The sequence below is a fragment of the Choloepus didactylus genome, chromosome 2, assembly GCF_015220235.1.
Source record: "Choloepus didactylus isolate mChoDid1 chromosome 2, mChoDid1.pri, whole genome shotgun sequence".
Lineage (NCBI taxonomy): Eukaryota > Metazoa > Chordata > Mammalia > Pilosa > Megalonychidae > Choloepus > Choloepus didactylus.
Window position 1 is genome coordinate 89,237,575 of NC_051308.1, and position 12,850 is coordinate 89,250,424.

The window sequence follows — 12,850 nt, forward strand, 5'->3', positions numbered from 1 at the left end:
GAGTGGGAACTATTGGGTTAGAGTATCAAGTGTGAATAACATATATAATATATGCGTGTCACTATGATGATATATATTTTTTCTGGTATAGATCCCTAACTCATAAAATGCATCATTTCTAAAACTTTAAATGCCTTGGATATCCTATACTGTTTGTTTTAGCATTAGATAGTATCTTAAGGCTAACCTATTATTAAACTGAAGATACACTAGAGAAAAGTTAAAACAAAACAAAACAAAACAAAACATTCAAACAATAAATGATGTAGGAAGGAGAAACCAATATAGAGGAACAGTACAGAAGTCACAGAATTTAGTTCAGGCTTTTATCCTTCATTTCCATTATCTAGTAGTGTTTTACTGCCACCAACAGGACAATAGGCATTCTTTCATGGAAGTTACAAAACTGCAAAAATCATCACAAACCCAAAAGGATGTTTAGGGGTTGTCCCATTTTTTTTTTCAGGCTTTTAGACTTCTAATTTTGTATCCTGAATGGTAACTGTGGAAACAACATTCCCAATATCAGTCTTCTTTTACGTCACTATCTTCAAGCACAGAAACTAGAACTTTTAACCCAAGTTGAAGAATCAAAGATTAGGCAGAACTGAAATCTTGTTTCCAATTTCAAGGTATTTTGCTCTTCACTTTTCATTCTTTAAGCCTGAATGGTGTTCAAAATATGGCCTTGTAGGGAGTGTGGCACGCAGAGCCTCTTCAGCATGAATAGCCCCTTCTTTCCAATGTCAACAGAAAGGAAAAGGAGAATTGTACTTTGAAAGGTCAAAAGAATACTTAACTAGCATGGTGCTGAATAATAACTAATTTTTACTATTACTCAAATAAACAGGACCTAATTATGGAATTACTATTATTTTTTGTTCTCTCTTAAGCCTTTTTCTCCATTTCTCTTCTGCTTATATGAAGATACTAACAGTGCATGAGTTATCTTTTATAAATCAAGTTCTACATGTGAGTAAACCTCGTTAATTTCAATGTTGATCAGGTGAGTTACAGTGTGTCTTTCACCTCCCTTTTCAAGGAGCCCCCAATATTCCTCAGGAACTTATTGATAATCCTCATAGGCCCCATTCAGCAGCTGCTACAATCCAGAAAAAAAGGGCATAAAGATGGAGGAGCACTGAGACAAAACAGACAAATTATCAATCACTAACAATGAAAAGAAGGATTACCCATTTTCTAAGTGTGAGGGTGAATGCTTATACTAAAAGCAGATGCATTTTCTCCTCTTCCTTTCCTCACAACATGGTTTGAATAATTTAATTTTAATGTTTAGCCAAAAATATACTAGATTCTTAGCTATACACTGGGATTACCTGGGGAAGCTTTAAAAACTACTGATGCTTAGGTCTTACTCTAGATAGTCTGATGAAATTGGTCTGGTGTACAACTTGGAAATCAGAAAATTTTAAAAGCTCCCCAGGAGATTCTAATAGATAGTCAAGGCTAAGAATCCTTGCTCTGAGCAACACACTAGTGTACCCACTGTTTTGGTTTGCCAGCATCAGAATTTTGGGAGGGGTGAAGTGGGGTGGGATGGTGGGAGGTGGCATTCAGGAATATTCATTTTAAACAAACTCCTTGGGACCTAGATAATTCTAAAAAACACTAATGATTAAGAATCACTTTGAGATCTATTGGTCTAGGAACTTAACAATATTGTGACATATCTAAAATAGGATGGGGCAGTCTCTTTTTGTAGATTATGAGCAAGTTTCTTTTCTGGAGGAGGAGGGAAGTGAGAGGAAGATATTTTATTTGCTCATATGCACTAAGAGGACTGTCAGATACTACTTAAAACAATTCAGAGATAGGGAGTATGTCCATACTGGTTTAACCCTATCATTAAGCACAGTGCCTAGCACATAATTGGTGCTTAATAATAATTTTCTAAATAAACAAATAAATAAATGAATGAACGTTAGTATACAATGAATTTCATGGGTCCTGGGAAATTTGTGAGAAGGGAATGGTAGATGAGTTGGAGGCTAACAAGTGTAAGATTACAAAATGACAAGGTTATTAAAGGAAAAGAGAGAGGAAATACTAAAAAGGCTTGCTGGGAGATTATTTTAGCTGTAGAAGAGACTCTGAATAGGAAACAGAGGCAGCAGGATGGGACCTACAAGAGCATGGCTTATGAAAGATCTTACAGACCAGGAGTAGCTGGTAAACTGGAAGGTTTCGATGGAGGCCAAAAATATGATCATGTATTTCTCCCATGGGAATCTGGACAGATTCCTCAAAGAAAAGTGCAGCGTGACATAAAATTCAGGCCTGCAGTAGCAGGCTACTGATATGAGCAGTTTGGTTAAAGAAAGAGGTGTTATAGTTAGGCGTTTAGATTCTATTTGAAATACCAGTCGGAACTACACAAGCTAAACAGAAAAAAAAAATTAAAATAAGTACTGTAATGCAAATATATTTTCTATTCCTCAGGTAGTGGAAACCATGTATTTACAAAACCTGAACACTAAAGTAAGTGGAGTAGGCAAGAAAAAGCCAATAATTGCGGAGAGATAAACTCCAAGAGCAGTGGGAGGGTATTGAAAGGCTACTCCGTTTAAGAAAGGGAGTAAGCTACTTCTCTGATCCCATCTCTTACTGCCCTTCCTTCACTCGTTTGCTTCAATCTCACTGGCCTCCTTCTGAGCCCTACCATGCTAGTCACACCCACCACAGGGCCTTTGCACAGGTTTTTTTTTTCCTGGTTGGAATGGTCTTCTCCATGTATGTACACTGCTCACTGATTCTTACTGCATGCCTTCAAGTCTTTAACCAAATCTCACCTTTTTAGTGAGGCACATCCTGTCTACCCTATTTAACAATGCAACCTACCCCCATCTTCCTTTACCCTGCTCTACTTTTCCTTTTTCCCATATACTATACTTCTAACATACTATATTTACATATTTAATATGTTTCATATTTATTAACTGTCTTCTGCTAGAACATAACAACATGGAGGCAACTACTATTGTTACTTTAGTTCACTGGTCTATTCAAGCACATTGAATAGTGTCTGTCTTAGAAAAGGTGTTCAGTAAATATGTGTTGAATAATGAATAATAAAATCTGTTTTTAAAAGACTACTCTGGTTGTAATATGAGAATGGATTTGACAATGGCCAAAAGTAGGTAGGAGAAGAGCAGTTACTCACCTCTCTTAGTTCTAGTGCTATTACCCAAATCCAAGCTTTTCTTGCTTATCATACTCCAGACACAGGCCTTCTTTCTCTTTTTTAAGCACACACATAAAAAACCCTCTTTAAGGCCCTTATGTTTGTATCTTCTGCCTAGAAGACTCTGTCCTCAGATTTTGGCATAGCTGATTACTTCTTTTAATTTGATTTTCAGGTCAAATATCACCCTACAGGGCATTTTTATAGATCATCTAATCCAAAGAAGGGAGCCTTCTCCACTCTGCATCAGCATCATTCTCCTTCATAAACTTTAACATGTGTTAAAATAATCATATTCATTTATTTGTTTATTTACTCTCTTCCATTTAATGCAAGCTCCATGAAAGCAGGATCTTTCTTAACTACAGCTTTATCTCCAATGCCGTGAACAACGCCTGGCACTGTTACTGAAGGACGCCACTGCAATTGTTCAGGTTAGTGAGTCTGGTAGCCTGGACTACCAAACGGGGATAGGAGGCAAGTGGGGAGGTACCAAAATTTCTCAAGAAGTAGAACTATTAAGACTTGGAAATGGATTATATTTGGGGGCTTAAGAAAAGAAGAAACACAAGGGCAACTTCCAGATTTCTGGTTTCAGCAGTTGGGTAAATGCTAGTGCCTTTACAGAAATAAGGAGGAAGAGTAGGTTTGGGAAGGTATGTCAGTTCAGTTTTAACTTCTGGATTTGATATGCTAGTGAAACATCCAAGTAGACAAGTTAAATATACAGTCAAGCATTGGGTCTGAGCTAAATGTTAAGATGAGAGTGAATATTTATACATGAAACCAGAGGCTGAACAGGATCACCAAGGGAGAAAGGTTATCAAGTGAGTTGTAAGAGGATGAAGCTCTGTGGAACTCCAAATTAATGGCTAGAAAAAAAAAAAAAAAAAAAAAAAAAACAAAACAGAATGAGCAAAAGAAAATGAGAAAAAGCAGAAAAAGAGATAAAAGATTAGAAGCCAAGAGAAGATGTTTAAAAAAAGAGAGAAAAGAATAAATGAGAAATGTTATTCTGATCTGACAACTGTTGAGGGATCAAGTAAGATAAAAACTGAAAGATGTTCACTAGATTTAACAAGCTGTTAGTGACTTCAGAGAATAAGTTTCAAAAATTTGGTGGGAAAAAATCCATAGTGGCGAGGGTTGAAAAGCCAAAAAAAAAAAAAAAAAAAAAACAATCAAAGATATCTTTCAGAACTTTTATATAATATACAAAGCCCCTCCAAGCTAAGGGAAGGCCCATTCTTCCTAAATTTAGCCAGTTGATTCTGGCTAAATTTTCACCACCCCCCCCCAAATTGGATGTTCCTAAACTAAAGAACATAACACTGGACTTTTCATAACTGTTTAAAGGATTTGTTTCCAATGAAAAAATTATTATATAATTACTTTTAAACTGCTTTATTTTAGAACTTGATTTCAATGTCCATAAAAGTGCAAAGTTTAGAAATTCTACTTTGGCAAGCATATGGGAAGAATTCATTCTCATATTGCTGGTAGAGAGCAATTTTGTATTATGTATCAAAATTTAAAAGATTATTACAGTTTGGCCCAGAAATTCCAATTCTAGAAATTTATCCAAGAGATACTATCAGATAAGCAGGCAAAGATGTAAGTTTAAGGATGTTTGTCATGGTTTTATTTAACAGGAAAGTCTGGAAACTATTTAAATATTCATAAAAATTTAATATAAGGTTGGTTAAATAAATTATGGTACATACAATTATGGTACAAACACCAATTAAAAGGAAGGAAGACTTAATACCAAATTTTCAATTCTATTTATCTCTGGAAGTGGGTTTATGAGTGGGCTTTCTTTATCTCTGTAATGTTTATACACACATATACATATTTAGAGAATGAGCATATAATACTTGGGGTGGGAGGAAGGAAACCATTCTATCCTTTGCTTTTTACCACAGTTATAAAGCAGGTAACCTATTCTGAAAAATTTCTCTACCCAACATGAAGTAAGATCAATTCTGACTGATCATCTCCAATCAAGTATAATGTACTGTGCTAGGGCTATTAAATGTTGCTTATAATAAATGAACCAGAATTTTGGGAACATTATCTAAGCTACCTACTGGAAACTGCAAACATTCTAAGTGATTTGATGATGGTTGACTATACTATCTACCTTCTACACTGAATCATTCTTTTTACCTGAATAGCTATCTAGTTATCCGGTAGACTATTTCTAACTCCCCAAAAAGCATATCCCTCTCACAAAGAAGGTATCTTTAAACCATACTCAGCAACAGAGATGTTAATCACATCTATGCTATCTAAAAAGAAATATAAATCCAGCTTTGCTACCACTGAACTAAAAGACTTTCAGGCAATCAAATAACCTCTTGGGTTCTCTCAATTTCTAAATTTTTAACTGGTGGGGGAGAGGGGGAATTAGATGGTCTGCTCTTTACCATTCTCCTACAAATAACTCCTGGACATTTAATGTGTGCTGAGATACACTATGCTAGAGCTTAGCATAGAATAAACGCCCAAAAAATGTTAGTTCCCTTCATCACAAGACATATTTCTAATACAGGGAAATTGAAAGCCCTTCCACATTTATACTGGGTTCATAAGGACTTTGACACTATCCCTCAGTTTCTTGTCTTTATATAAGCAAACACTTTTATTTGGCATACTAGACTAGAAGCTGAAAGTGAGTCACTGTCATGTATGTTTGAGATATTCTTTTTCCAGGTGAGGTCAACCAGATCAATGAAGGTATACTTCAATTCAGGTCTTTATGTAGGGTCAGCTCTAGGATTCACATATGAGGAAGTGATATAAATATAGGCCACTAGTGGTTAGAAGGCTCTCCTTTTTATCTTTAGTCAATTGCTGTTAAGAGGCTGTTAGACAAGTATCCTTGCTTTGCTAGAGAAGAAACAAAGAGCCTTTCTGCCCAGTAGACTAGAGAATGTTCTCTGCACAGGCTTGGTCTGGGTTAACATGGCCAAAAATAAGTGAAAATAATACCAACAAGCCAATGTGTAAATCAGGAAGATAATTAACTAAAACCACAGACTACAGGTCTGATAACCTGAGGGGCAATCATGGATTTCCCAAAAGACAGACTAAGCATGTGCTTAGTACATCAGTAAAGAAGGGTCATCAAAAAAAATGAGGAAAAAAAAACCATATTTAGGAAAAGATGTAGTATCTGATAATTAAAAAACAATTGGATGTGACGGAAAAAATCAGAACTTTTTGGACTTTCTTACACTTACTTTACGGTTTAGTATTGTTTTTAGTCTAAATTACATAATACTTTCACTGCTTAGGTATTCTGAAAGTCTTATTCCAGCCCTGCTCAAAAGGACATGATAGAAAGTTTTTGGTTTTTATCTGTTTTAATGATAAGAAAAAGAAAATTAGGAGTAGAGAGCCACGACTTCATTAAAAGATACAAATACATTTGTGTTATTTTATTAAACATATTCCTAATATTTTCTTAACTTCTAAAGTAATGTTGGCATAAGAATGTTCACATATAAACACAAAACAATTTAGTGAGTAATTTAAAGTGTATTTTATGAACTTCTAAACAAGCAAATGTTTAACAGTATCAGAGATGAGGAGCAGCAACCCATTTCTTGAGTTGCAGACGACCCACATTATTTTATGCCTTTATTTTTTTTTTTTTTTTTTTTTTTTACATTTGATAACAGCCCAATGAGGACGTCTTTTAATGAGAACACCACAGGACAAACAGCAAATGACAGAATGGGAAAAGGTATTTGTGAGGTTTAACATCGATGAGCAATTAATACCTGGAATGTACAAGGAACTGCTGCAAAGCAGCAAGAAAATAAATAAATGAATATACGCATATTACATAAAAAGATTATGAGCAGGGAACAAGGAAACCCAAAACTCTGACAGACACACTAGAAGATGGTAGAAGTTATTGATCACTGATCAGGTAAATGCCAAGTAAAATGAGAGTGATTCATCCTATTGATCTAGCAAAAATTAGATGTTGGAAAATGTCAAGTGGAGGTTGGGGATGTGGAGACCCAGGACTCCCTCACTGGAGGTGAATGCCTTTATTTTGAATCAAGGTATTTTAATGGTGAAGTATGGAGGCTCTCCCAAGATAATGAGTTATTAACTTTTGAGAGTTTAAGGAAGAATGATGGGGGATCTAGAAACACATTTTGAGTTATCTTAGAAATAACAATAGTAATTATAATAATGACAGCTAATGTTAATGGGGCAATAAAATTTTCTAGACATTGTTAAGTACTTTTATGTATGATTTTATTTAATTTTTATAACCACATAAATTAGTTTCTATTATTATCTCAAAACTCAGGCTCTGAACACTTAGAGTAACTTCCCCAAGGTCATACACTAGCGCTGACATTAGAACTAAATCTCTCAGAGTCCGAAGTCTGCAATTGTAATCACTACTTTATACTGGGAAAAGGGTGAGACTGCATCTTTTTATAAACAAAGCAATTATCACTTTCAACAACAGAATGTCATCTTTGACTAAAGGATAAAAACTGGCTGGGTTATTTTCACCAGCTCTGCAGCAACTGTCTTGCTGTTCCCACAGTGTTAAAACTGCATGGATATGTTGATGTAAAATCCAACAAAGTAATTATAATTGAATCCTAAAGTGTCGTATAAATTTCTAGCTAGCAGGGAAAGAACTGCAAATTGAAATGTAGCAGTTTGCTTTTTACTCAATATATTACAGAAGTTTTTTAATAATTCAATTATATGTTTAGGTACCTACAGGGATGTTATTACAATATTTTTAGAAAAGCTGGCATCATTTTGATAGAAAACAGGTTTTAATTTTTTCTCTTATATCAACTAACACAGATGAATAAAAACACCTTTAAATGTTCCTGGAAGGAGTGCTATGATAGCAAATTTAAATAGATTATAAGAAAAACAAACAAACCTCAGAAAAACAACAAAAAAGGATGGAGATGGGCAGAATAAAAAGGATCACAGTTTCTCACTGAAATCTTTATTTTGTTCAAGAACCCAGAAGCCAAATGAGTCAAAGACTGTATATTGAATCATTCTAGACCCAAGCGGAGAGAGGTAAGATGTTGGTAACTTAAACATAATGGCACACTTACCTTTAGGAGAGCCAAGGCTACATGAAAGATTATATTCAAACCCTGAAACAGAAAAGGAGAGTGAAAATCAATACTACTATATTTGACACTCCTTTATTAACTATTTCCCAAGACCTTCATACATTAAAACATTTGTCATTGTTTTATTATTTCCCAGGACTTTCCCTACATAAATTCCCTAATTGCTTTCATTTCCACATACAATAATAATTAAACCATATTTTTAAAAAAGAGGTATTTGTCCTTTCCTGTGGGGCTTACTGAAAATTTCAAGTGCTATTTAATTAATTATTATTTTTTACAATAAGTTATTTTCCTTAAATCCATTTCTGGATTATTTGTATACGTCTAAGGCTTGTGAAAGTTAAGTTTCTTGCTCAAGATGACAGTATGATGTAGAAGTCTAAAATTATTCACTGAGATTCCTAAGTCCCAGTCAGGACATCTGGGTGATGAGGTTAAACTGCCAGTGGCAGACAAAACAATATAAAACAAACAAAAAACAGGATTGCTGATGAATGAGACATTATATAAGGAGAGCTGCAAGCATCACACTGGATTACCACTACCATTCTTACCATTTTTGTTTGTTTTAGTGCTTGCTTTAAGGTAGTAATCTACAACTGGAGATGTAATCAGGGACTGACAGAATGCCTTTTTCTTTTCTTTCTCTGTATTTCCTTTGTAAAAAAAAAAAGAAGTCAGATACTATGATGGTTAAGTCCATGTATCAACTTGGCTAGGTTATGGCATCCAGTTGTTTGTTTAAGCAAGCACTGGCCTGATTGCTACTGTGAGGGTATTTCATGGATTTAAATCATTAGTCAGTTGATTGCATCTATGGTTGAGTATATCTACATTCAACAAAGGAGACTGCTTTCAGCAATGAGAGAAGTCTCATCAATCAGTTAAAGGCCTTAAAGGGAAAACTGATGATTTCAGCAGTCAGAAAGAAGAATTTCTATCTCTATTTCAGTCAGCCAGTTTCTCCTGTGGAATTCATCAAAACCTTCAACCGAGTTTCTAGCTTGCTGCCTGCCCTACAGAATTCAAACTTGCCAATTCCCACTGTTGTATGAGCCAATTCCTATAATAAATCTCATAATACTAACATATATATATGTACGTCGGTTCTGTTTCTCTGGAGAATGCTAATACAGATCCTAATACGATTTTTTAATAGATAAACAAATTAAACTGCTTCTTGAGAAGCCTTATTGGATCTGAATTTTGAACTCTGGGTTCAGGCCAATGACTCTGAAGAGATGTTGAGATATTAAATTCAAGACACAGGGAATCTTAAATGTTCGAGTTAACAGAATCAGAAACAAGATTGCCATAGAATGTGCTGTGTCCTTGTAAAAAAAGTCATCTTCAGTGATGTGGTGGTTTGGAGCTGTATGTACCCTAGAAAGACATGTTCTTAAACTTAATCCATTCCTGTGGGTACAAACCATAGTAATTAGGACCTTTTGGTGAGTTACTTCAGTTATGGTGTAGCCCCTTTCAATCTGGGTGCATCTTAAAACTATTACTGGAGTCCTTTATAAGCAAAATGAAATTCAGACAGACAGAGAGAGAAAGCTGTGAAATTTAATGGAACCTGGAGGACAAAAGAGGATGCCACGTGCATTGCCATGTGACATAGGAGCCAAGGACGAAAGATCACAGGCAGCCAGCTCCAGAATGCCAGTCTTCAGGAGGAAAGCATTGCCTTCATGACTCCTTGATTTGGACTTTCTCTCAGCCTCCAAGCTGTGAGCTAATAAATTCCCATTGTTTAAGCCAACTCATTGCACAGTATTTGCTTGAGCAGCCAAGGAAACTAAAGCACATGAGATTAATGATATTTCAGATGTGAAATGACATTTTCCTTAAGTCCAGGAAGTAGTCAATGTGCTCTCTTCATCTTGCTAACAAATACAATCTATCTACTTTTTGGATATGGAGCTGTATCAAATGTATTATGCAAAACACTTCTAATAAAGCATGCTTTTTTCCTGTCTCCAAAATCAGAAATGAAGATTAGGACCAGAAACTTGGAGTGAATTCCTGCTAAGCTAATATAGCTTTTCATATTCAGCTACTAGAAATATGAATCATAAACATAAAATATTTGATGGAGGTTTTGAGTTTACTTAGATACTTTGTCAAGAAATCAAAAGCAGTAGGAAGTAAATAAAATCAGACAAGGCAACAAAAATAAACTGACACAGTTCATCACCACACCAAGCTATGAACCTAGACTGATTCTTATCACAGTTTACAAATCAGAAAAAGAAAAAGAAAAAGAAAAAGACTTACAGATTAAAAAACTTGGATTACAGTTAAGCAAAATTTGCTTTCCTAATCTGAATTTGGAAAGCACTAGCTGCTGCCCACTGCTACCAAACTTGCAGAGCAAGAAAAAACAGACCAGCAGCTCTGCCCTCCACCCCATCTGTGCCCCCATCACAACTGCTAGTTTTCACTTCTAGGCAGCAGTGAATTCTCACAACCCGAGTGTCTATCAACCTGCCATCAGGAGTAAATCCACCATGGCTGCGGTTCTTGTTTGCTCCAGTCACTGATTAAAATGTCATTTTTTTTTAAATTACAAAAAAATTGTAATCCTCTCTCTAGTTCTCTAAACCTCATAATTCTTTGGTCATTTAGTTTCCCACTCCACCTCTCCTTCCCAAATCTTTTCACTGTACTCTTAGAAACCTCCACTTCCTGTTTAACCAACTCAGCTATATTCTGAATCTGCCAATATTGTTCCCTCCTCCTTGTTTTCATAGGAATAGTGAAAATCTCACTGATTCTCATACCAACCTGTACTATAATCCCATTTTTCAGAATATGAAAGTGACCAGCCAATGTTATATGTATATTAGTAGCAGGAAAGTATCACCTATGGTGGTTTGAAGCTATATGTTCCCCAATAAAACATGTTCTTAAACCTAATTCATTCCTGTGGGTGTGAATCCATTGTAAGCAGGTCTTTTTGATGATGTTACTTCAGTTAAGATGTGGGCCCAGCCCAATCAGGATGGGTCTTAAACCTATTACTGGAGTCCTTTATAAGCCGAATGAAATTCAGACGGGGAGAAAAAGCTACAGAAAAAGCAGCCAGAAGCTGAACATCAACAGAACCTGGAAAAGAAGCGAGAGACCAGAAAACACTGCCATGTGCCTTGTCATGTGACAAAATATAAGGACCAAGGATTGCCAGCAGCCAGCCCCAGTATGCCACAGTCTTCAGGGAGAAAGCATTGTCTTAGTGATACCTTAATTTGGACTTTTTCCTAACTTCAAAATGGTGCACAAATAAATTCCCATTGTTTAACCTGACCCATTTCATGCATTTGCTTGAGCAGCCCAGGAAACTAAAACATATCCAAATCTCCTGATATTTAGTCTAATGGCATCTCATCATACAGTGCTGAAATGTACCATTGTAAGCACTTATGATTAAATGATTGAACTAGCTACCCCACACTTTCTGGGGTTGATTCTTTTTCCTAAAAGCCAGAAAACCCAACTAGACTAATCACAGAAACATCATCAAATTACAGTAAGAACCTCTTTTCTTTAATTATCTCAAAGTCAAACTGCTAGACAACTGAGCCATGAAAAAACACAAATAAGAACTTAGATATTAAAAAAAAAAAAAATAAAGGTCTCAAAAGAGCCAAAACTGCTCTCACAAACCCCAAGAGAAAAATTTATTCCAGATTTTAATTTTATACATGCTTCTAATTAGTTTGGTAATATGATTTTTTAGTTTATAGATATATTAGTAGTCATAAACTATAAGACAAAGTATGTGCTAGATGAGATTAGGGACAGATGGCCTATAAAGACAGTTGTCAGAATTAAAACATTAGATCTGGCAGAAAAAGAAGATATGTTTTTTTAAAAAATCATAAAATTCATAGCTATCTGGGCCCATTTGGCAAAGGAGCCAATAACCCTTCAATAGCTAATGCTCATAATGATAATCCAGTAGCATGAACAAATACTTATGTTATGTTCAAAATACTGTACGTAAGAAGGGAGAATAGTGTGTTTTAAATAAATACATATATATATTTAAATTTGGGATGTGAAAATATAACTTTCAGTTACCAGAAAAGTTTATTTATGTGAACTTTATGAATATGTTCAGAATAATAAGGCATTACTGCACCTGCTTATATAAAGCTCTAGATATTATCCATAAAAATCAAGAAATGTGAAGTCTTCATATGCCTTGAATTAAACAGAGTAGTTGGACTATGCAAGCAAATAAGATACTTTCAGATTTCTGAGTTATTAGAGATCAGGAAAAACCTGCTATTTTGTCAAGATTTTTATTTCATTACAAAATGTATCCTGACTTCCTGAGAGGAAAGGAGTCAACCTGAGTTGGATATTTAAAAATATCTATTCTCTTCTTTTAAATAAGAGTTATTCTCTTTAGGAATATAATTAGAGGTGTGATTAAACTACAAGAAGCTTTCACAGGCCAACTATCCTGTAGCCTGTTTAAAAGTGGGCCATAAGAAGT

At 35.1% G+C, this 12,850-nt stretch overlaps 1 protein-coding gene across 6 annotated transcripts in view; it reads right to left on the bottom strand.

The window, feature by feature from the left end:
* RABGAP1L (RAB GTPase activating protein 1 like) overlaps positions 1 to 12,850 on the bottom strand; it is an 891,828-nt gene that overhangs the window by 223,733 nt on the left and 655,245 nt on the right. For all 6 annotated transcript variants that reach the window (XM_037825297.1, XM_037825298.1, XM_037825302.1 and 3 more), the window contains one exon: positions 8,320 to 8,361. In XM_037825297.1, the coding sequence (XP_037681225.1) occupies positions 8,320 to 8,361 (42 nt within the window). The remainder of the gene's footprint in view (positions 1 to 8,319; positions 8,362 to 12,850) is intronic.